Raw genomic sequence first — 24167 nt, forward strand, 5'->3', positions numbered from 1 at the left:
TTACACTTGCTGAAAATAGCCGATCTACAAGCTCACAACGCGCCGCGCTGCGACGCGTTGTGAGCTTGTAGATCAGCTATTTTCAGCATGCAACCAAGTGTAAAATGACTTATACTGGATCTCTTGTCCACTGGTCATTTCCTAACATTTTAGTCTAGTTTTTATTTGTTGACAAAATTGTGAGTATATTTAGTCTTAGTTTTAGTCATCCTAGTTTTCATTTAGTTTCCATGTAGTTTACGTCAGTGAAAAAGGTAGTCGACGAACAATTTTCGTCGTAGTTTTAGTCGACGAAATCAACACTGACGCACGCACAGTGGGTTTGGAAAAAAGCAGCATGTTCATCATACGCACGCACGCACGCAGGCAGGCAGGCAGGCAGGCACGCACGCGCCCGACACACGCACCGCACTCGACGCACCACGCGCACTCCACGCGTGCACCGCGTGTGACGCAACCGCACCACCCAGGGACGGATTATTAACCCCTCACGAGGGCCCTGGGCCGGTAATCGTTTTGGGGGCCCCCATGGCGCCCCATGGCGTCACGGAATTTCCGTGTTTTTATCATCTTTTTGAATCTAAATTTAACAAAATCAATGGCCACAGGAGCCCATTTAAGGGCCTCAAACCCAGGACCACAAGGTCCAATTTCCCTGAAGGGCCCCTGAGAGCCAAGGGCCCCTGGGCCACGGCCCAATGGCTAATTTGGCCCTGGCACCACCGCATACGACGCACGGACCGCACATACACAGTGGTACTCAAAAGTAACTAACTCCTCCTGAGTAACTTGCCCGTTACTGTTTTAGTATTGAACGGAATACAACGGAATAGAAACACCTAATGGACTATACTGTACATGGGGGGTGGGAAAAGTACTCGCATGTTTTACTAAAAGTAAAAGTATCAATACTGCTAATGTGGAAATACTCTGTTACAAGTAAAAGGCCTATTCATACTCCAGTTTTAGGTGATAAGGTGACCACCGAAAACTACAACATGACGTCACAGAGCCGCGGTGGTTAAGAGACTCACCGCTCACCCAAACACACCTCTCTTGTTTTTACTAAAACTACAACATGACGTCACAGAGCTGGTTAAGAGACTCACTGCTCACCCAAACACATCTCTCTTGTTTTTACTAAAACTACAACATGACGTCACTGAGCTGGTTAAGAGACTCCCTGCTCACCCAAACACATCTCTCTTGTTTTTACTAAAACTACAACATGACGTCACTGAGCTGGTTAAGAGACTCACCGCTCACCCAAACACACCTCTCTTGTTTTTACTAAAACTACAACATGACGTCACCAAGCCGCGGCGGTTAAGAGACTCACCGCTCACCCAAACACATCTCTCTTGTTTTTACTAAAACTACAACATGACGTCACCGAGCTAGTTAAGAGACTCACCGCTCACCCAAAGACATCTCTCTTGTTTTTACTAAAACTACAACATGACGTCACCGAGCTGGTTAAGAGACTCACCGCTCACCCAAACACACCTCTCTTGTTTTTACTAAAACTACAACATGACGTCACCAAGCCGCGGCGGTTAAGAGACTCACCGCTCACCCAAACACATCTCTCTTGTTTTTACTAAAACTACAACATGACGTCACCAAGCCGCGGCGGTTAAGAGACTCACCGCTCACACAATCACATCTCTCTTGTTTTTACTAAAACTACAACATGACGTCACCGAGCTAGTTAAGAGACTCACCGCTCACCCAAAGACATCTCTCTTGTTTTTACTAAAACTACAACATGACGTCACTGAGCTGGTTAAGAGACTCACCGCTCACCCAAACACATCTCTCTTGTTTTTACTAAAACTACAACATGACGTCACCGAGCTGGTTAAGAGACTCCCTGCTCACCCAAACACATCTCTCTTGTTTTTACTAAAACTACAACATGACGTCACCAAGCCGCGGCGGTTAAGAGACTCACCGCTCACACAATCACATCTCCCTTGTTTTTACTAAAACTACAACATGACGTCACTGAGACGTGGTGGTTAAGAGACTCACTGCTCACACAAACACATCTCTCTTGTTTTTTACTAAACCACCGTTTCGGTGGTCACCTTAATATCACCAATTAACCGCACTTTGAATAGGCCTTTAAAGTCCAGAATTAAAAATGTACTTGAGTAAAAAGTGTCGGCGTCGAAATGTACTAAAAAGTACCAAAGGTACTCATTGTGCAGAATGTCCCATTTCAAGTTTTCACATTTTGTATAAAAAAAATAAAAGCTTTTGAAAATAGCAGATCTACAAGCTCACAATTGTGCACTTGCATGCAGATCTGATCGTCTATATATACTTTCAAATGGCGGGAAGGTCTCAGCAGACCCCACCCCCCTCCCTCGGGGCCCGCCTCGGGTCTAAATACAACTACGCTGCCATGTGTTGGCAGTTGGCGCTCGCGCACTGAGAGGCAGAGAAGAGAGAGGGGCAGTGCAGCAGCATGTTTATGTCACTGCATGTAAGTGAACCGAGGGGGGCGGCCATGACGGTTTGTCACTGCATGTAAGTGAACCGAGGGGGGCGACCATGACGGTTTGTCACTGCATGTAAGTGAACCGAGGGGGCGGCCATGACGGTTTGTCACTGCATGTAAGTGAACCGAGGGGGGCGGCCATGACGGTTTGTCACTGCATGTAAGTGAACCGAAGGGGCGACCATGACGGTTTGTCACTGCATGTAAGTGAACCGAAGGGGCGACCATGACGGTTTGTCACTGCATTTAAGTGAACCGAGGGGGCGACCATGACGGTTTGTCACTTCACTGCATGTAAGTGAACCGAGGGGGGCGGCCATGACGGTTTGTCACTGCATGTAAGTGAACCGAGGGGGCGGCCATGACGGTTTGTCACTGCATGTAAGTGAACCGAGGGGGGCGGCCATGACGGTTTGTCACTGCATGTAAGTGAACCGAGGGGGGCGGCCATGACGGTTTGTCACTGCATGTAAGTGAACCGAGGGGGCGACCATGACGGTTTGTCACTGCATGTAAGTGAACCGAGGGGGCGGCCATGACGGTTTGTCACTGCATGTAAGTGAACCGAGGGGGCGACCATGACGGTTTGTCACTGCATGTAGCCTAAGTGAACCGAGGGGGGCGGCCATGACGGTTGTCACTGCATGTAAGTGAACCGAGGGGGCGACCATGACGGTTTGTCACTGCATGTAGCCTAAGTGAACCGAGGGGGGCGGCCATGACGGTTTGTCACTGCATGTAAGTGAACCGAGGGGGCGGCCATGACGGTTTGTCACTGCTTGTAAGTGAACCGAGGGGGCGGCCATGACGGTTTGTCACTGCATGTAAGTGAACCGAGGGGTCGGCCATGACGGTGATCGGGATCGGTCCCCAAAAAAACCCTGTTTTACTTTAACTGACTTACTGTCACTCACCTCACCTGTCAAACGTGTTGACAGGTGTCTGTCATTAAACTTTATGATATCGCAAATGTATACATTCTTTCAGAGGAAGGTTTATAACTCAAATCTTTGCTTCTGTTCTGGGGGGGGGGGGGGTCCCTGGAACAACACATTTTCAGATGGGGGTCGGCGGCCAATTACATATAATTCTGGGGGTCCTTGACATGAATTTCAATGTATTTATATGCTGTATTTAAATAAACCTGAACTTGAACCTGAACCTGAAATACTTTGAGCACCACTGACATAGAAACAGAGGGTTTTCTTTTTTTCTTTTTTTTTTGGGAAAACTGTCAGGATTTACAAGACATTTTGTAGAATCGTCCTCAGGTCTAAATGGGTTAATAATGCCAATGATACTCGTCGTGTCTTTGTAGGCAATAATCAACAGCACCATCAGTCCCAACATGACGTTCACCAAGACGTCGCAGAAGTTCGGCCAGTGGGCCGACAGCAGAGCCAACACCGTCTACGGCCTGGGCTTCTCCACGGAGCATCACCTAGCTAAGGTACGGTATGCGGCACAGCGACGTGCAGAGTAGGGCATTAAGCAACTAGTCGACTAGTTTACTAGTCGACTAGTTAATCCACTAGTCGACCTTGCTGGTACTAGTCGACTAGTTGATAAGAAAAAAAAAAAAAAAAGTTAATTTTTTTTTTTTTTTTTTTGTAGGCCTCAATATCAGGTAGATTATAGTTATAGTCACCAATGTACACAGTTTTTTAATGTACAAATATTTATTTCCAAAAAGTCGACTAGTAAACTAGGCAACTAGTCAACTAGTAAAAATGACTAGAAGTGAATGCCCTAGTGCAGAGAGTGTTTTTTTAGACGAAAATAGCAGATCTACAAGCTCACAACGCGTCGCAGCGCGATGCGTTGAGAGCTTGTAGATCAGCTATCTTCGGTGGCGCAAACCCAGCACTCCTTATCTAGTGGAGATGCGGTGTGTGTGTAACGACATTCGACATTTGTTCGACGCAAAATGCTGCGTTCAAGTTCAGGAGAAAACCAATTCTCCTGAATGCTGCCTTCTGGCATGGCATGGAAAGGAGAGGAGGGGATTTGCATTTCTTTCACTATAGGAAATGCTGCATTCGTGGTCTGGAAAGGGCAGTTGTTTTACAGACGGGGTAAAAGGGCAGGGGCTGAAGCCCCCTTTGATGTCTATGTGTGCACGTCCCTGCTACGGCATACATGCATGGGCAACTGGCGGCCTGGGGGGCCACATGCGGCCCTCGTCTTCACTTAATGTGGCCCTCAGGTTAATATCACAATACTGATATATTATTGATTTCAGCTGTTATAATTCCAAACATGCAAACATGACCGGCTTTAATTATTACTTCAGTCTAAATTTGTACCTTAATGAGTAGTATTAAAATGTTATCGTCTTTTTTTATGTCCATAGTTAGCAAGCTAGCATAACTATAATTAAATGCATTTGAAAGGTATTAGAAATGAAATAAAAATGTTACTTTTCAGGATTGCAATTTAGAAATAGCAAAAAAACAATTCAGGATTTCAATTCAAATATAGCAAAAATAGCTGATCTACAAGCTCGAAACGCGTCGCAGCACGACGCGTTTTGCGCACGCACGCACGCACGGGTCGCACGGGTCGCACGCACACACGCACACGCACACACCTCGGCGCGACAACGCGCCAAGCACGCCGTCGGACATTGTCTGACAACAAGGTCAATATGTAGGAAATGTCCATGCTGGCACCATTGCATGGACTTGATAAGTGCTGATGATATCTGATAACATCCGAAACCACTGCACGCACGCGCACACGCGCGCACACTTCGGCAGGTGTTGGTCCAGCCGGCAGCCTCCTCTCAGTATAACGGAGTAATTTGAAAGCCATTTAGTGCATCAGACACATTAGGAAAGGATTGTCTTTCCACTCTGATACTGTTAGACTAAAAGCCGCTGCACTCTGTCCCGTATATTGACGTCAACTAATATTGAGTTACACGTTACTGTATAAGTCCATTCGTGGCAGACACTCGCGTTCCACCAAGCCCCCAGTGAGGCTCTCCAACGTTGAAGCACTGGGCCCTAATGGTAAGAGGAAGGACTGCAGGCGGACCCGTGGATTCATGACAGAGAAACCCCGTGCAGCTATAGGGGTTTAACATTGAGCGCTCGGTTGCACTTCCGCATACCTGGAAGAACCGTCTACTTCCGCATTTGCCAACCAAAATTTGGTTGGCAAATGCGGAAGTATAGACGGTCCTTCCGGGTGTTTCAAAACGCCACTGAGCAACTTCCACTGACATGAATAGCGGGGGGCATGATGGTGCATGATGGGAAGCTGAGTTTTTAGAAGCCATCATGACATGTGGGTCTTGCATAAAGCTGAATACACCCCTCCTCGAGTATATCAGAACTGAACTAACTTTGCAATCTACGTATCACTCTCCAATAGGACAGATTGAAAATAACGTTATACATAATAGTCTGTGGAGACTTTTTTTTAGGTTCTACATGGAACCAACTGGTTCTACACAGAAGTACAGTGTGTTTGTGCGTGCGTGCGGTGCGTGCGTGCGTGCTTCACCGTCCTCTGACTATCTCTGCCATCACTGAAATAGCCTGAGATCACCTTTAGTCAGACACCACGTTCCTCCAATGACTGGAGTCTCACACACACACACACACACACACACACACACACACACACACACACACACACACACACACACACACACACACACACACACACACACACACACACACCCTGTGTGCCTACATCTGACCTCATAGCAGATTAAAGCTGTGTGGCTGTGTTAGCCTCGCGTAGCCAGCCTTCATCTGCCTTTGCAATGCATATTGCCCCATGGGGCAGATTAAGCCTGGCCCCTCTCAGTGCATATTATTGCCCCAGGCAGATGAAGTCTGGACCCTCTCAATGCATATTGCCCCAGGCAGGCAGATTAAGTCTGGCCCCTCTCAATGCATATTGCCCCATGGGGCAAATTAAGTCTGGCACCTCTCAATAAATATTGCCCCATGGGGCAGATTAAGTCTGGCCCCTCTCAATGCATATTGCCCCAGGCAGGCAGATTAAGTCTGGCCCTCTCAATGCATGGGACATTGCGAGAAAACTTTTGGCGGGCCTTGATGCCGTCGTAATGACTAATTTTTACACATGCTGAAAATAGCAGATCTACAAGCTTGTTCAGCATGCAACCAATATATATACTGGATCTCTTGATCTCTTGTACCTTCCTAACATTTTAGTCTAGTTTTTATATTTATAATTAGTCTTAGTTTTAGTCATCATAGCTTCATTTTCCATTTAGTTTCTAATTGGTTTTCGTCAGTGAAAAAAGGTACAGTTGGAGGCCATCGATATTGTCCTTTTCTTTTTGCTGAGTTTTGCGTGATCTGCGCAAAAGGACAGTTAACCCATTTTGGGCGGGAACCCCTTTTGGTGTTTTAAACATTATGTTATAATTTAGCTATTGAAAAATAGCAGATCTACAAGCTCATAGCGCGCCACCGAGTGGCGCGCTACGAGCTTGTAGGTCTGCTATTTTTGAAAAATTGTGAAAATATTTATTTCAGAAAACTGGAGGATTTAGAAGGATTTTTAAAATTTTGAGGTCAGGCCTAAATGGGTCAAATGATAAGGGACAATATCGGTGGCACCCAACTGTAGTCGACGAACCTTCTTTCTTGTAGTCGTCGAAATCAACCCTGCTCTGTCTCGTTTGTGTCCAGTTTGCAGAGAAGTTTGGAGAGTACAAAGAGGCGGCTCGGTTGGCCAAGGAGAAGAGCCAAGAGAAGATGGAGCTGGCGACGTCTCCTTCTCAGGTACGATGACGTCCCCATGGATGAATCAGAGAGAGTCCGTTCTAGCCTAGGGGTTCTCAACCCGTGGGCCGCGACCCCTCGGGGGGTCGCCAAATTATTTTAGGGGGTCGCCATTTTTTTTTTCACGATTTAAAAAAAATAGCAGACCTACAAGCTCGTAGCGCGCCACTCGGTGGCGCGCTATGAGCTTGTAGATCTGCTATTTTTAAATAGCTAAATTATAACAATGGGGGGGTCCCGAGACGTTGCCAAAGCATTTTCGGGGGTCCCCGGCCAAAAACGTTGAGAACCCCTGTTCTAGCCTATAGGCCAGATCAACTTAAGTCATATCATAACTATAGTCAGATCTGGGCCCAGAATTATTTCAACTGGTGAAGACGTCCTGGAAATTACGTAAAGATCATCCCCATAATGGGCTGTGAATCTGGCCTAGTCCTGAACGTTGCTGGGCTAGATCACAATTATTACATAATAATAATCGCCTTTTTTTAACACCCCGAGCGGCAAGAACGGAGTTCTCCGTCCTATCAATTAGTAACGCTCATCGCCCATGACGGAGATTTATAAACGGACGGAGATTTATTGATATCAAAACCGATCGCATCGCTCCACAGGCTGGGAGCGTCTGTTGGGCAACATTCAATGTTATTTCCGGTTGGGACGTCATCGAAAAGGTTCCTGCCCCCCATTTTAGCCGATCAGATCGAAAATCTTAAAACATGAATAACTCTTGATCTAAATCATTCCGTCCAATTCTAAGAAAAGATTATGTGTTAGACGGCCCATCGCGGTCCCCTCGCTAGTCGCGTTAGAATTAATCAAACCTCCCGTTGTTGTCGATCGCCTCGGGAGTGTTTTGGCTACATCTAGCTACTTCAGCTACATCCGGGATAGCGCCTGGTGCGTCGCTAAATGTCCTCCGTTGATTTAATGGTCCTTAATACCCCCGGGCATGTTAATCGCAATTAATTGAGAGAATTATTTTTCAGAAATAGCAGATCTACAAGCTTACTATAAGGTTGTAGATCAACTATTTCCGCTCTTTTGTAAACATTTTTACAGAAATAAATATTGAATGTGTCAGTGATTTCATTGCATGCGGCCTATATGTGTAAGTTATTTGTCATATCGGTCCTGTGTGCAAATTTGTGATGACGAAGCCCAAAATTCAAAGCGAAATACAAATACGTTCCGATGTTCAATGAACTGAATTCCCGATTCACAAATTCACAATTCACGATTTTTCAAAAATAGCAGATCTACAAGCTCATACAAGCTTGTAGATCTGCTATTTTTGAAAAATCGTGAAAATGTGGCGCAAATCTTTGAATATATATTCTTTCAAAGCGAACGTTTATAACTCAAATATTTGCCTTTTGGGGGGGGGGGGGGGGGGGGGGGGGGATTGGGGTCCACGGCCAATTACATATAATACCGGGGGTCCTTGACATGAAATAGTGTGAACGCCACTAATATAGAAACAGGTGTTTGAGAAAACTGTCATGATTTAGAAGACATTTGTAGAATCTGCTCTCAGATCTAAATGGATTTAATGTGACTGCAGCCATAATTATAGTACGTTGCTGTCCATAATGCACACCCTAGATGTTATGGCCGTGCTATACTATAGTGCACACAAAAATGTGTGTAAATAATTAAATAGATGCTCTCTTTGAGGAGTGCATGGCCGAGGGAGATCCGTCACTATACCCGCAGCTGTATTATTCTGTGTGACAATATAAAGGACTCGAAATTGGACTTGAAACTGCAAAGTGACATTTGGCAGGTTTGTTGAACGTTGTACAAACAGAACAGAATGAAAACATTGAATAAAACGGAAAAAGCGTTTTCGAAGCGTTGCAATTTATTTTTTATTAGAATCTGAGATCTATAACGGGAATGCCATGCAGGCTTGGCTCCAGGCCGTCTGCGTTCTGCAGACACAGGTAGAAACACAGCCCCCCCCAGAAGCAAAGATTTGAGTTAAAAACGTTCGCCCTGAAAGAATATATGTTCAAAGATTTGCGCCACATTTTCACGATTTTTCCAAAATAGCAGATCTTCAAGCTCGTAGCGCGGGACTCGGTGCCGCGCTATGAGCTTGCAGATCTGCTATTTTTCAATAGCTAAAGTATAATGCTTTCAATAGCTAAAGTATAAAGCTTAAAACACCAAAAGGGGTTCCCGTCCAGAATGGGTTAAAGTAGCTATATAAGCAATAATGTCAAGATTTTAATGACCTTTTATTCCCCTTTTTTTAGACAGCCAGCAATGAGTAAAACGCTCCCCAAAAAATGTAGTCTCTGTGACACATGTAGGGGCCGCAATCTGCATTCAAAGATGTTCCTAGAAGCTTTGTCATTGGTCGAAAAAAGAAAGAAAAAAGCTAAAATGACTAACCAATCAGGAAGTAGTCAGGCGAATCGACCAATGGCAAAGCTTATAGGAAAATATTTGAATGCCCCTAGATCTGTCAGAGAGACTAAATGTTTTTGGGGAGCGTTTGCCAGCAATGGGTACATTGCTGGCTGTCTGAATACAAATAAAATAAAATAAAAATAAAAAGGTCATTCAAAATGTGAGAAATACTGAAAAGTGAAAGTATCAATCGACACATGCGTTCCACAGTGTCCAAGTGCCCCCGGCATCGCGTCCGTCGGACCCACGGTTGTCCAGAACCGCCACAAAAGGCCTCTGCCCGCGCTCGGGACAAGAGGCCCCTGCCCATGAGGCTCCATATATATGGAACTGGCCTGTTCTGACATCACAACACTCCATAGTTGGGTATGCCCTGACACAGAACTCCATATATAGGAATAAAAGGACACAGAGAGACAGATACAGAAATCTCCATATATGGGCATAAAAGGGACGCTGACAGATGGGTGGAACGGGTACTCTGACACGGGTACAACGGGTATCCCTTAGCATGGATCTCCAACTTCCATCGTTACCGACTCGGTGCTCTATAGCGTGTGAAAACGTGTACGTCACCAAGAGGGGGCGGCGTCTGAAAAGCTAGGGACAGCCCTCTCGTGGGCATACAATTCTAGCCCACATCACTCAGAATAGAGTGACGGTGGTATGTTTTTGTAAATATTGAGCTCGTTCTTGGCGACAACATAGTGAACCAACACCAGGATGGATAGAAAGAACGTCGGACACAAATACATTACAAGGACAAGGAAAATGTTGTGAACAAACACGGCTGTGCTTAGATACTTTACATTATGTCTCTGCGCCCGTGCGCCGATCCAAGCCATTCTACGTCTTTTTGTAAACTCGTCAATCTGGGTTCCTTGATGCTGGAAAGCTGAACATCTAATTCAGTTTTCTGGCTCATTTCCTCGACGTGACCTGCTGTGGCACTTATTTACTGAGCAAGTCTGCACCATTGTGAGGTCAGTTTAAAAAAAATACGTATACAAGCACACGGATAGTCGCTCAATGTAAACAAACCAGACAAGCCAGCAAGTATGGCGGCCGCTACCACGTGACACATATGTTGACGCCCCCTCCAGGAGATTTTGGTACACCCTATACAGCCGGGCACCGGTCTATAGTAATAATAATGATAATAATACAAATCTACAAAAGTAACTAGTAATAACTCAAGTTTTCATATAATTGTATGGTGGAGTAAAAGTGCAACATTTGACTCTGAGATGTGGTGGAGTAGAAGTACAGAAAATACGGAAATACTGTAAATAATACCTCAAAATTGTCTGAGGACGACCCAGAGAGACTACTTAAGTACAGTACTTGAGTAAATGTACTTTACACCAGTGTCCAGGGACACCTATAGGGGTCATTGAGGGGAGTTCCAGGGAATCCCCAGCTAAATGAACCAAATGGACCCTTATATGGGTCTGTAACTCTACTTGTTTGTAATTTGTACACGCTCAGAGTTAAATTAACATTGATTTTACACAATATAAATTGGGGGTCCCAGAGATAGAAATGCCATTAAATGGGGGTCTATAGACTATAGACGAATATGCATGTCAAACTGGGGGTCCTTGAAATTAAACGGGTTGATAATCACTGGGGGGGGGGGGGGGGGTCCCTGCAGGCATATCTTTTCAAATGGGGGTCCGCGGGGCTAATTAGTGTCAATGTGGGGGTCCTTGGGGGTCCACACACAGGAGTCTCCGGGGGAGCTGTCGTCGCCGCTGACCCCCGTGACTCCGCCCACCATGGAGAACATCAATGGCACGGACGACATGTGTGACATCATCATCCCCATGCCCACTGAGACCAGGCCGGAGCCCACGCAAAACGCCCTGGCCTTCACACACAGGTGAGACACACGCACACGCACGCACGCACACACACACACACACACACACACACACACACACACAAGCACACGCACACACGTGACACAGTCACTCGCATGACTGAAGTAAGGGATCAGGTGATCGGATCGGGACAATCATAGTGCGGAGGCGTCTGACTATTACTAACCCTAACCCAAAATGTTTAGTAATTCAAATAAGACTAAAACATAATTGCCCAGACTCTTCTTCAACAAAAATGCAAACGTTCTTTGTTCTGTATACTTATACATACAATAGTATGGTACAGAACACTGAAGTCCTTAAACCAGAAACCTAACCCTAACCTCAGTCTTAACCGGCCCACGTAAGTCCCCTGACCTCATATCAGTCTTAACCGGCTACGTAAATCCCCTAACCTCATATCAGTCTTAACCGGCCCACGTAAGTCCCTTAACCTCATATCGGTCTTAACCGACCCACGTAAGTCCCCTAACCTCATATCAGTCTTAACCGACCCACGTAAGTCCCCTAACCTCATATCGTTCTTAACCGACCCACGTAAGTCCCCTAACCTCATATCAGTCTTAACCGGCTACGTAAGTCCCCTAACCTCATATCAGTCTTAACCGGCTACGTAAGTCCCCTAACCTCATATCAGTCTTAACCGGCCCACGTAAGTCCCCTAACCTCATATCGGTCTTAACCGGCCCACGTAAGTCCCCTAACCTCATATCGGTCTTAACCGGCCCACGTAAGTCCCCTAACCTCATATCAGTCTTAACCGACCCACGTAAGTCCCCTAACCTCATATCAGTCTTAACCGGCCCACGTAAGTCCCCTAACCTCATATCGGTCTTAACCGGCCCACGTAAGTCCCCTAACCTCATATCGGTCTTAACCGGCCCACGTAAGTCCCCTAACCTCATATCAGTCTTAACCGACCCACGTAAGTCCCCTAACCTCATATCAGTCTTAACCGACCCACGTAAGTCCCCTAACCTCATATCAGTCTTAACCGACCCACGTAAGTCCCCTAACCTCATATCGGTCTTAACCGGCCCACATAAGTCCCCTAACCTCATATCGGTCTTAACCGGCCCACATAAGTCCCCTAACCTCATATCAGTCTTAACCGGCCCACGTAAGTCCCCTAACCTCATATCGGTCTTAACCGGCCCACGTAAGTCCCCTAACCTCATATCAGTCTTAACCGGCCCACATAAGTCCCCTAACCTCATATCAGTCTTAACCGACCCACATAAGTCCCCTAACCTCATATCAGTCTTAACCGGCCCACATAAGTCCCCTAACCTCATATCAGTCTTAACCGGCCCACATAAGTCCCCTAACCTCATATCAGTCTTAACCGGCCCACGTAAGTCCCCTAACCTCATATCGGTCTTAACCGGCCCACGTAAGTCCCCTAACCTAATATCAGTCTTAACCGGCCCACATAAGTCCCCTAACCTCATATCAGTCTTAACCGGCCCACATAAGTCCCCTAACCTCATATCGGTCTTAACCGGCCCACGTAAGTCCCCTAACCTCATATCAGTCTTAACCGGCCCACATAAGTCCCCTAACCTCATATCGGTCTTAACCGGCCCACGTAAGTCCCCTAACCTCATATCGGTCTTAACCGGCCCACATAAGTCCCCTAACCTCATATCAGTCTTAACCGGCCCACGTAAGTCCCCTAACCTCATATCGGTCTTAACCGGCCCACGTAAGTCCCCTAACCTCATATCAGTCTTAACCGACCCACGTAAGTCCCCTAACCTCATATCAGTCTTAACCGGCCCACGTAAGTCCCCTAACCTCATATCAGTCTTAACCGGCCCACATAAGTCCCCTAACCTCATATCAGTCTTAACCGGCCCACATAAGTCCCCTAACCTCATATCGGTCTTAACCGGCCCACGTAAGTCCCCTAACCTCATATCGGTCTTAACCGGCCCACGTAAGTCCCCTAACCTCATATCGGTCTTAACCGGCCCACGTAAGTCCCCTAACCTCATATCGGTCTTAACCGGCCCACGTAAGTCCCCTAACCTCATATCGGTCTTAACCGACCCACGTAGGTCAGTTTGACAATGTTTTCGCTTCAGCGGCAGTAACTTCACTTCCGTGTTTCCTAATCACAGCGGAGAATCCATGCGCCACCCCTTACCCCTTATCCCTAAACTTATTATTTGCCATTTTTACTATTTTAAAACGTTTAAAAATAGTTCAACTAGCCGATCTACATCGACACGTTGTTAGCTTGTAGATCGGCTATTTGTACTATTTTAAAATGTTTTAAAATAGTAAAAAAATGGCAAATAAGTTTAGGGATAAGGGGTAAGGGGTGGCGCAAGCAGTCGGCTCCAGGCGAGCCTGCTGGCTCCATTGTATTCGAGTGATAATTAAGTAACCTGCTGATGATTATCGGTTGATATCATTGGAAGCGGGTGGCAGGTCGGTGCCATGCAATGGTTCCCTCTGCCATCGGTGTGTGAATGTGTGAATGTGTGAATGTGTGAAGTACGTCGTAAAGTGCTTTGGAGAAAAGCACTGTCAAAACAAAGTCTGCACGCACGCACGCACGCACGCACGCACGCACACACACACACACACACACGTTTATTTAATTATTTATAGCCTACTTATAAATGAGGCTTTATGTACAGTAAAATAACAGCTGATCTCTCAACACATAGCACTGCGACACGTTATGAGCTTGCTATTTGGGTACGTGAGACAGTCATATGCAGGAGTAAATCAAGCAACACACGCGTACAGCCGCGCACGCACACACGCACACGTGCACGCACACGCACGTCCTCTTCTTGTCACTCAAAATGTCTTATCTCATGTGCTGCTGCTCGTTAAAAGTCGAACACTGGATTCATGCCCACTTTTCTTTTCCCATATCTTTCCTTCTTCCAGGGGGCAGTTTAAGGCCTGTCGGGTCATCTCATTCTGATAGGCTTTCACTAACGCTGTCCTTATCCTGACTTCTGCCAACATCACAACTCTGTCTCGATCTGCTCTGTACCGAGGTTGTCTCATAACAACCGCTTGTGGCGCCACACAGTTAAAAGCCTGCATGCTTACAGGTCAACAACATGCAGAGAGAGAGAGGGTTCTCAACGCAGTCTGCCACACAGTCATTTATAAATGCCTCGCTCACTCTAGCAGCTAGCAAAATACTCTACTCTCTTAAAGGGACATTTCACCCCTTTGGCAGTCAGATCTTATTTTAACGATGCTTGGGAGACAAGAAACCCTTTCCTGGGTTGTTTTTTTTTTACAGTGGGTAATAAGTGCATTTTAGATATTTTAGTATTTCAAAGTGTCCATGATCTCCATGATGCCATGGACACTGCGGGGCTCACTTCCTTCCTGGACTACAATTCCCATAATGCGTTGGTGCACTGCTCCTCCTTGTGGATAGGAGGGCAGTAGGAGGAGTAGGAGGCATGTAGTCCAAGGACTGTCTAAAGAGGACGAGACGCGAAGACCGTACGGGCGACGCCATGTTGCTCACATGGTGCTCCATGGAAGGAAAGAAACATGCACAGTTGAGACCAGGAAGTTGATGACAAATCATAGATATGGCGCAAATGGCCCAGCAGATGGCGTGATGCCAATGAAAGGAGAGATGCTTGTACATACTGTATGTCACGTCCGACCAACATTACTGTCTGTGTGATGATCCATGCTGGGACTTACTTATCCATTTGCTGTTAAAACGTTAATATAAAAGGTAAAATGCAATGACGTGACATGATATGTACAAGCATATCTCCTGTCAGTGGCATCACGCCATCTGCTGGGCCATTTGTGCCATATCTATGATTTGTCATGTCCAACTTCCTGGTCTCAACTGCGCATGTTTCTTTCCTTCCATGGAGCACCATGTGAGCAACATGGCGTCGCCCGTACGGTCTTCGCGTCTCGTCCTCTTTAGACAGTCCTTGATGTAGTCCAGGAAGTAAGTGAGCCCATGCCGTGTCCATGGCATAATGGAGATCATGGACACTTTGAAATTTCGAAAAGATGTAAAAAGAAAACAACACGGTATTACCCACATAAAACCCCCAGGAAAGTGTTGATTGTCTCCCAAACATCATTAAAACAAGATCTGGTTGCAAAAGGGGCGACGTGGCCCTTGAAGGAAGAGGTTCTGTATGGACAGGGTCACAGTGGTGAAGGAAGAGGTTCTGTATGGACAGGGTCACAGGGGTGAAGGAAGAGGTTCTGTATGGACAGGGTCACAGGGGGGAAGGAAGAGGTTCTGTATGGACAGGGTCACAGGGGTGAAGGAAGAGGTTCTGTATGGACAGGGTCACAGGGGGGAAGGAAGAGGTTCTGTATGGACAGGGTCACAGGGGTGAAGGAAGAGGTTCTGTATGGACAGGGTCACAGGGGTGAAGGAAGAGGTTCTGTATGGACAGGGTCACAGGGGTGAAGGAAGAGGTTCTGTATGGACACTTGGACAGGGTCACAGGGGTGCACATAAAGTTTTTGAGGCTATATAGTTCTCTCAGAGGAGCCCGTGGAGATGTTGCCTGGTGCGCGTCGACATCTCTACCACAACGTTATACTTTAGCCAGCATGCAGGCTGACGAAAAAAACGACTCACCTAATGCTGGTGGAGGTTCCATGTTTCAATGTATACTTGTGTACATTGTTTAAGTCACAGATGCATGGTTTTAACGTGGTAAATATGATGCACTTTGGCTAAAAGCTTGTGTTTTAAATCCACGTGGGGTTCTTGTTTACTACTTGGTTATATAGACTATAGCGCTTGGAATGGAAATGATGGAATCATAACAACTCCCTCCCCTCAGGCTAAGCTAACCGAACTAGAGATGCTCCGATAATCGGCCATTTACCATATCTGTGATCGGCAATTTGCCCTATCTGGAGACACCGATCATTTACACCATTTAAGTGGTATAAATGTCAATCAGATATATAGTATAATATCATTTTGCATCTTTGTGAGAGGCCTAAACATTCTCCCCTTCCTCCCCACACACAGTTTTGACGTGGGTTTTGATCCCTAAACCATCCGAACGCTTGAATCTCAGTACAGCAGCTGAAGGCTATAGTGTTTGTGTAGTTATCCGTCGCTCACACTGCCACAGGGAGCCGCCAAAACCTAAAAACCTTCTTAGGTCTGACGTCAAAATAAAAAAAAGACCCCCCCCCCCCCCCAGAAGCGATTTGAATTAAAAATGTTCGCTCTGAAAGAATATATATTTAAAGATTTGCGCCACATTTTCACGATTTTTCAAAAAATAGCAGACCTACAAGTTCATAGATCTGCTATTTTATAGCTAAAGTATAACATAATACTTAAAACACCAACAGGGGTTCCCGTCCAGAATGGGTTAAATCTTCTCTCTCTCTCTCTCTCTCTCTCTCCCCTCTGTGCACCAACTCTCTACCAAAAATAGCCGATCTGCAAGCGTCCAACGTGCTGCAACATGACGCATATATATATAGTGAGCTGTAGATCAGCTATTCTCAGCAGCAGATCAAGAGATTCCCCCTAGAATAGAGTTCATGCATGTGATCAAGCCGTCCGGGTTTATACATAGCTGTGCAGTGTGCACCACTGTCACCACTATAAGTATAGTGTTTACCTAGTTTCTTTTTTAAATGTTTTTTTGTGGCTTTCGCCTTTATTTTATATATATATATATATATTTTTTTTTTGGAGGGACAGACAGTAGGCTGACAGGAAATGGGGAGAGAGATGGGGGAAGACATGCAGTAAAGGCTGTCGGGATCGGGAGTCGAACCCGCGGCACACTGCCAGGCCAGTGTTTACCTAGTTGGTGTTAAGGCTCATTCATAGTCTGGATTTCCGGTGGTGAGGTGACCACCGCTCCGGTGCTGAGGTGACCACCGGAGCTGAAATAACGTTGAGCGGTGGTGAGTAAAAACAGAGAGAAGGGCTGGGGCGGTGGCGGTGGTTTGCTCTGCACCGCGGCTCAGTGACGTCATGTTGTAGTTCGGTGGTCACCTCACCACCAAAAATCCAGACTATGAATAACGCTTTACTGGCCCAGTGTGCATATACCGCTATAGCTGTCACCACTAAGTATAGAGCGTCGCAGGCCCGCCCCCTTTCATGACGACGCCAGGCCCAGGAAATTAATCCCAATGCATTTTTCCCATAGACATTTCAAAAAGTATTTATTTAAAGACCTTTTAAGCGTCGTACGAAGCCAGCTCGAGTCGTGACAAATCATGACAACAAACACAATATTTTGGACCAAACAAATAATTACAAAGAAGAAAACAACAACAAAAAAAGTGTTGTAACCAGCCGTTTTTTTCTACTTTCTAATTCTAATTCTAATTTCTAAACATTGTGTTTATTTATTGTCATGATTTGTCACGACAAGAGTTGGCTTTGTCCGCGGCGTAAACGTCTTTAAATAAATACTTTCTGAAAAGTCTATGAGGAAAATGAACAGGGATTTATTTTCCGGGTCTCTCGAGGGGGCGGGACTGCGAGGCTCTATAGTGTCTACCTACAGTAAGAGCGTCGCAGTCCCGACTCCCGCCCCCTTTCGCTACGACCAGAAGTGAATTCCTCATTCATTTTTTTCCCCCATAGACATTTCAAAAAGTATTTATTTAAAGACGATTACGCCACGGAAAAAGCCAACTCGAGTTGTGACAAATCATGACGACAAACAACATTTTGGGCCGAACAAATAATTACAAAGAAGAAAAACAACAACAAAAAGTGTTGTAACCTGCCCGTTTTCTTCTTCTTTCTAATTTTTTGTTCAGCCCGAAACATTGTGTTTGTTGTCATGATTTGTCACAACTCGAGTTGGCTTTGTACGAGGCTTAAAAGGTCTTTAAATAAATATGTTTTGAAATGTCTATGAGGAAAATGAACGGGGAATCATTTCCTGGTCCAGGGTAGGGGGCGGGACTGCGACGCTCTATAGGGCTCTATGTTCACCAGTGTCTTCCTTACCCCCTATCCCTAACATTCTTTGTCTTTTTTTTATAAAGGTTTCATGACTTTCATTTTCATTTATTTTTCTTTTTTCTTTTAGGTTTTATGACCTCAATTACATCCAAATAAAAAATCACACCCGTGTGAACTGAGTGGTGTAAGGTTTTATATAGCATGATCAGCTGTGGTCTGACGTAATGTCTGACGTAATGAAATCACACCCGGATGTGATTTCACAACTGGCTTTTTTTGTGCAGAAAAAATGAGCATGGTTGCTACGGTCATCCAGTTCACCCGGGTGTGATTTAATTACGTCAGAAATTATTTTGAACATAGCAACCATGCTCATTTTTTTCTGCACACAAAAGCCAGTTGTAGGAGTGGTTTACACCACTCAAAAACCTGAACTTTGAACATTCAGTGGATTTTCTGTGGTCTGGAGCTTTCTCTGGGGTTTGGAAGCCTTTTGAGCTGCAATGAAAACAGGCAAAACAGTGTGAACAGTGACATCTGCTGGCACATCCCATTGACATATATGGGATTTTCTGTCTCTTACATCACAAACAGCAGGAAACTCAGAGCACCTATTTGAGCCAGAAAACCCCACACCACAGAAAGTAGCTCAGATAACCTAAAAAAACCAAGAAAAAGCCTCAAATCAAACATTTGCCATCCAAGGCGTATATAAGAAGAAATGGCACCCTTTTCACATTGGCAAATTATAGCGCCACCAGGAGGCCACAACCTGACCTGCCCTGGTGGAGACCTGTGCACTTAATCTATTTTTATTTTATTTTTTACTAATTTGAAAAATTGTTCAACTAGCTGATCTGCATCAACACGTTGTGAGCTTGTAGATTGGCTATTTGAAAAATGTCCTTCAAATAAGTAAAGTTTAGAGATAAGGAGTAAGGCACTGGCGAAAAATAGGGCCCCTATAGGTGTGTGTGCTATTGGTGTCGTTGAGGGAGGTTGGGGGCCAAATGTGTCTATATCGTCCCTTTTTTTTGGTTGTTGTTGTACATAAATCCTTATTTTATACGAGTGTGTACCTACATTATAGTAAATGATGGCCATCCATCAGATCGATGGGCGCCAGAAAAAGACACAGACAGGATTTAGCCTGGAAGGGTTTTGGAATGACATTTGTGACGTCCATCCATTGAATACTGTCAGTCGACATTAAGGACCAGCGAAAACAGATGCACATGATGCACATCTATAACTGCCAGATGCTTCTCAGGAAATGAAAGACTTTTGCAGGGTTCTGCCGATGGACCTATATATATATATATATATATATATATATATATATAATTATTTTTCAGCAACATTATTGTTGCTGAGGGGCGCTATCCCCCCCCCCCCCCCCCCCCTATCCAACCTCTGGCGTTCGGAATTACTTGCATGTGGCAGCCAAGTCTATGGCTTTTGTAATGTTTGTTTAGAGCCTTTTCAGACGTGACGTCATGTGGACGCCAGATCTATGGACTTTCAATGTTTGAAATAAACTATCACCCCACGTGACGTCATTGTGTGGCTGCTGTTAGAGTGCACTAATACGAATGAGTTTTTTCTTTTTAACCCATGTGTATTTAATCTTGCTTGCTCCTGAATGTTTGCTTTATGTGACGTATTACCAGGGTGTCTATACACTACATCAGTGGTTCCCAAACCATTGTCATGTCAAGGGTCCCCAAATTGACACTAGTTAGCCCACGGTGCCCCATTTGAAGAGATGCCAGGGACCCCCCCCCCCCCCAGCCCACCCTCCCCATAAGAGAAGGTTTTTACGGCAGTGGTTCTCAACCATTTTCATTTTAAGGACCCCCAGGTTTGACCTGAATTAGGCTACGGTCCCCCATTTAATGGCATTTCTGTACCCCAATGTTTAATTGTAAATAATTGTAATAATTTAATTCTGCAGAGAGTGTACAAATGGAACCAAATGGACCCTAGCGGGTCCAGAGTTACAGACGCATAAGGGTCCATTTGGTTCCAAACTATCATTTAGCTGCATGGGGACCCCCCATGGAACTCCCTCAAGGACCCCTGGGGGTCCCCGGACCCCACTTTGAGAACCTCTGGTCTACACTACATTACCCAGCATGCAACACCTGGTCACATTAGCGGTGTAATGGTGAACACACATTTTGGTTCGGTACCCACCTTGGTTTTGAAGCGACGTTTTTTTTTAAAATTATTATTATTATTTTTTTGAGGGGCCTCCTATGTGCCCTGCTTTGTCTGTTTGAGTGAACTTTAGCGATGATTTGATTGGCTGAGCACCCCATAGCGATGATTTGATTGGCTGAGCACCTCATAGAGATGATTTGATTGGCTGATCACACCATAGTGATGATTCGATTGGCTGATCACCCCATAGCGATGATTTGATTGGCTGAGCAAAGTTACATATTATTGAGGATAAAAAGTGAGGGCAGAAAATTGAAACCGCCAATTGGCCGGAATGACAGAAAAATGACGACGGCAATTGTGATTGGCCGGCATGTGATGATGTATGATGATAAGAGTGCCCCTCACGAGTGTGATTTTATTTTCTTATTGTTCTTTTTTTGGTGCAGTAAGCAGTGGTGGAAAAAGTACTCAATTGTTTTACTTAAGTAAAAGTACCAATACTGCAATTTAGAACTATGGAATTGAAGTACGGAATTGAAAATGTACTTGAGCAAAAGTACAAAAGTATCGGCATCAAAATGTACTTAAAGTACTAAAGTAAAAGTATTCATATTGCAGAATGTCCCATTTCACAAGTTCAAAATGTGTACAAAATCTATTGAAAATAGCAGATCTACAAGCTCACAATGTGTCGCGTTGCGACGCATTATGAGCTTGTAGATCGTCTATTTTCAAATGGCCGAAATGTATAGGGTTGAAGTGGTATGTTTTCTAATCAAAATTAAAATCGCCAAAGTAACTAGTAACTAAAGTTTTCAAATAATTACAGTGAAGTAAAAGTACAAATTTTGGCTCTGAGATGTATTGGAGTAGAAATAAAAGTACTAAAAATTGGAAATACCTCAAAATTGTACTTAAGTACAGTACTTAAGTAAAAGTACTTAGTTACTTTACACCACTGGCAGTAAGGGCAAAGTGCATTCTGTTCATTATGGCCTTTTATCAATAATTCATAATTTGTTATAACATTTTGAATGAAACAATAATATATAAAAAAAATATAACAAAAATTAGCCTACCGCTGCTTTCTGTTCAAGGTCCCTCTCTACAGGGATTTGCACACACACACACACACACACACACACACACACACACACACACACACACACACACACACACACACACACACACACACACACACACACACACACACACACACACACACACACACACACACACACACACACAGGGAACTCGTGAAGTTCCGCACGCAAAACATATTGTATTTTTCCCGCCATTCGTTTGGGCCATGATATATTTGTACAGAAACAATTCAGCACCAGTGCGTGCGTGCGCGCACACACACACACACACACACACACACACACACACACACACACACACACACACACACACACACACACACACACACACACACACACACACACACACACACACACACACACACACACACACACACACACACACACACACACACACACACACACACACACACACAATCCTTTATATAACTCATATGGTTTGGCACTCCTGGCCAGGTGTTGTGGAGGCTCATTGGGCTAAGGCCTCATACACACATATCAGACGAACATCCTGTGTTCTGTCTGTGTTTCATGGCTGCATGCCTCAATGCTTTTCCAATGGAAGTCACGTGGTTTGAACAAACACTTGTGGTTTGACCAAACACTTGTGTGTGATGGGGGGAGGGGGGCAATCAAACACAAGTGTTTGGTCAAACCACGTGACTTCCATTGGAAAAGCATTGAGGCGGCCATGAAACACAGACGGAACATAGCATGTTTGTTTGAAATGTGTCTATGAGGCCTAACACACCCTGGGGGGGTGTGGTGGAGGCTCGTTAGCCCAAAAGGCTAACACTCCTGGCAAGGTGTCGTGGAGGCTCGTTAGCCCAAAAGGTTGATTCAGCGTTTATGTAACACTTATATAAGATACTGGAGGTAGTAGTGTAGTGGGAGGTGGGGGGAGAGAGAGAGAGAGAGAGAGAGAGGGGGGGGATGACAGAGATAGAGAGAGTGGAGAGCGAGATAGAGAGAGGGGAGAGATGAAGAGGGGGAGGGAGAGAGAAAGAGAGAAGCTGTGCATGAGTCACTGACACCCCAACATGAACTCACTGCAGAAACACACATGGATGACACCCACACACACACACACACACACACACACACACACACACACACACACACACACACACACACACACACACACACACACACACACACACACACACACACACACACACACACACACAAATGAAGTATATATTATACGGACAGTGGAGTTTATTCTAACTTTGTGTAAACAACAACATATAACAGTAGAACCTTCCAACACTTCATGTTGGGGTGTCAGTGACTCATGCACAGCTTCTCTCTCTCTCACATCGTTTTTGCGATTTCCGCATCAAATCAAATAACATAGGATTCGACCAATATAGCTCATGTTATGCACACAGAATCACTCTTCCTATTTTCGAGCCCTTTCTACTATAGGTGTCATACCATTACCAATGAGGGGGGGGGGGGGGGGGGGGGGGTGACGCAGAAACCTGTGGCCTGTAGAATGATGTTACCATAGGTGCGCGTCGTTGTTTGACGACTAAGTCCTAATTAACACCCTGAGCGCATGCACAGGACGGAGTTCTCCGCCCTATCAATTAGTAACGCCCAGCGCTCAAGACGGAGATTGATCAAAAGGACGGAGATTATTGATATCAAAACCGATCGCATCGCTCCACAGGCTGGGAGCTTCTGTTGCACATTCGATGTTGCGCAACAGTGGGACGTCATCGAAAATGTCGTCCCCCCCCCCCCCTGTTTAGCCGACGGGATGGAAAATCTTAAAACGTGAATAACTCTTGATCAAAAGCATTCCGTCCAATTCTAAGAAAACATTATGTGTTAGATGGCCCACCGCGATCCCGTCGCTATAGTCGCGATAGAATTAATCATACCTCCCGTTGTTGTCAATCGCCTCTAGAGTGTTTTGGCTACATCTAGCTACTTCAGCCACATCCGGGATAACATCCGGTCCGTCGCTAAATGTGCTCCGCTGCTATAAATCGCTGGATTTAATGGATTAAATAACCCCGTTCGGGGTGTTAAAAAGAGGTGGCTGAAATGTGCCTGAATAATGCGCTCTATATTAACCGTACAATTATATGAAGACATTGAGGGCGGGATAATAAGCCTATAGAACCTTGGCAGTATATACAACTTATGAATAAATAGTCTGTGGACGTGTGGAGGCGAGTGGAGTTCTGGTGAGCTATAGGGGCCTATATAGCAACCAGACACCATGCACGTCGTCGACCCTATTCTGATTATGGTGGTGAGACCAAGGCTCTGTTCGATTGACTGTAGGCCTACATCTGAAATGTTTTAGTTTTAGTCTAGTCTTATGTGACCATATTATATCATACGATTTTAGTCACCTAAATCCGTGGTCATATCAAGGCCCAT

The 24167-nt window shown here is 45.2% G+C and overlaps 1 protein-coding gene across 1 annotated transcript in view; it reads left to right on the top strand.

Annotated features, from left to right (window-relative positions):
* Positions 1 to 24167, top strand: part of LOC306934429 (homer protein homolog 1-like) — a gene marked incomplete at its 5' end in the record, with an annotated part of 49918 nt that overhangs the window by 634 nt on the left and 25117 nt on the right. The window contains 3 exons of the mRNA XM_079516998.1: positions 3825 to 3956; positions 7183 to 7275; positions 11421 to 11575. Coding sequence (XP_079373124.1) covers positions 3825 to 3956; positions 7183 to 7275; positions 11421 to 11575 — 380 coding nt within the window. The remainder of the gene's footprint in view (positions 1 to 3824; positions 3957 to 7182; positions 7276 to 11420; positions 11576 to 24167) is intronic.

This window comes from Electrona antarctica (genome assembly GCF_951216825.1).
Source record: "Electrona antarctica genome assembly, chromosome: 12".
Classification (NCBI taxonomy): domain Eukaryota; kingdom Metazoa; phylum Chordata; class Actinopteri; order Myctophiformes; family Myctophidae; genus Electrona; species Electrona antarctica.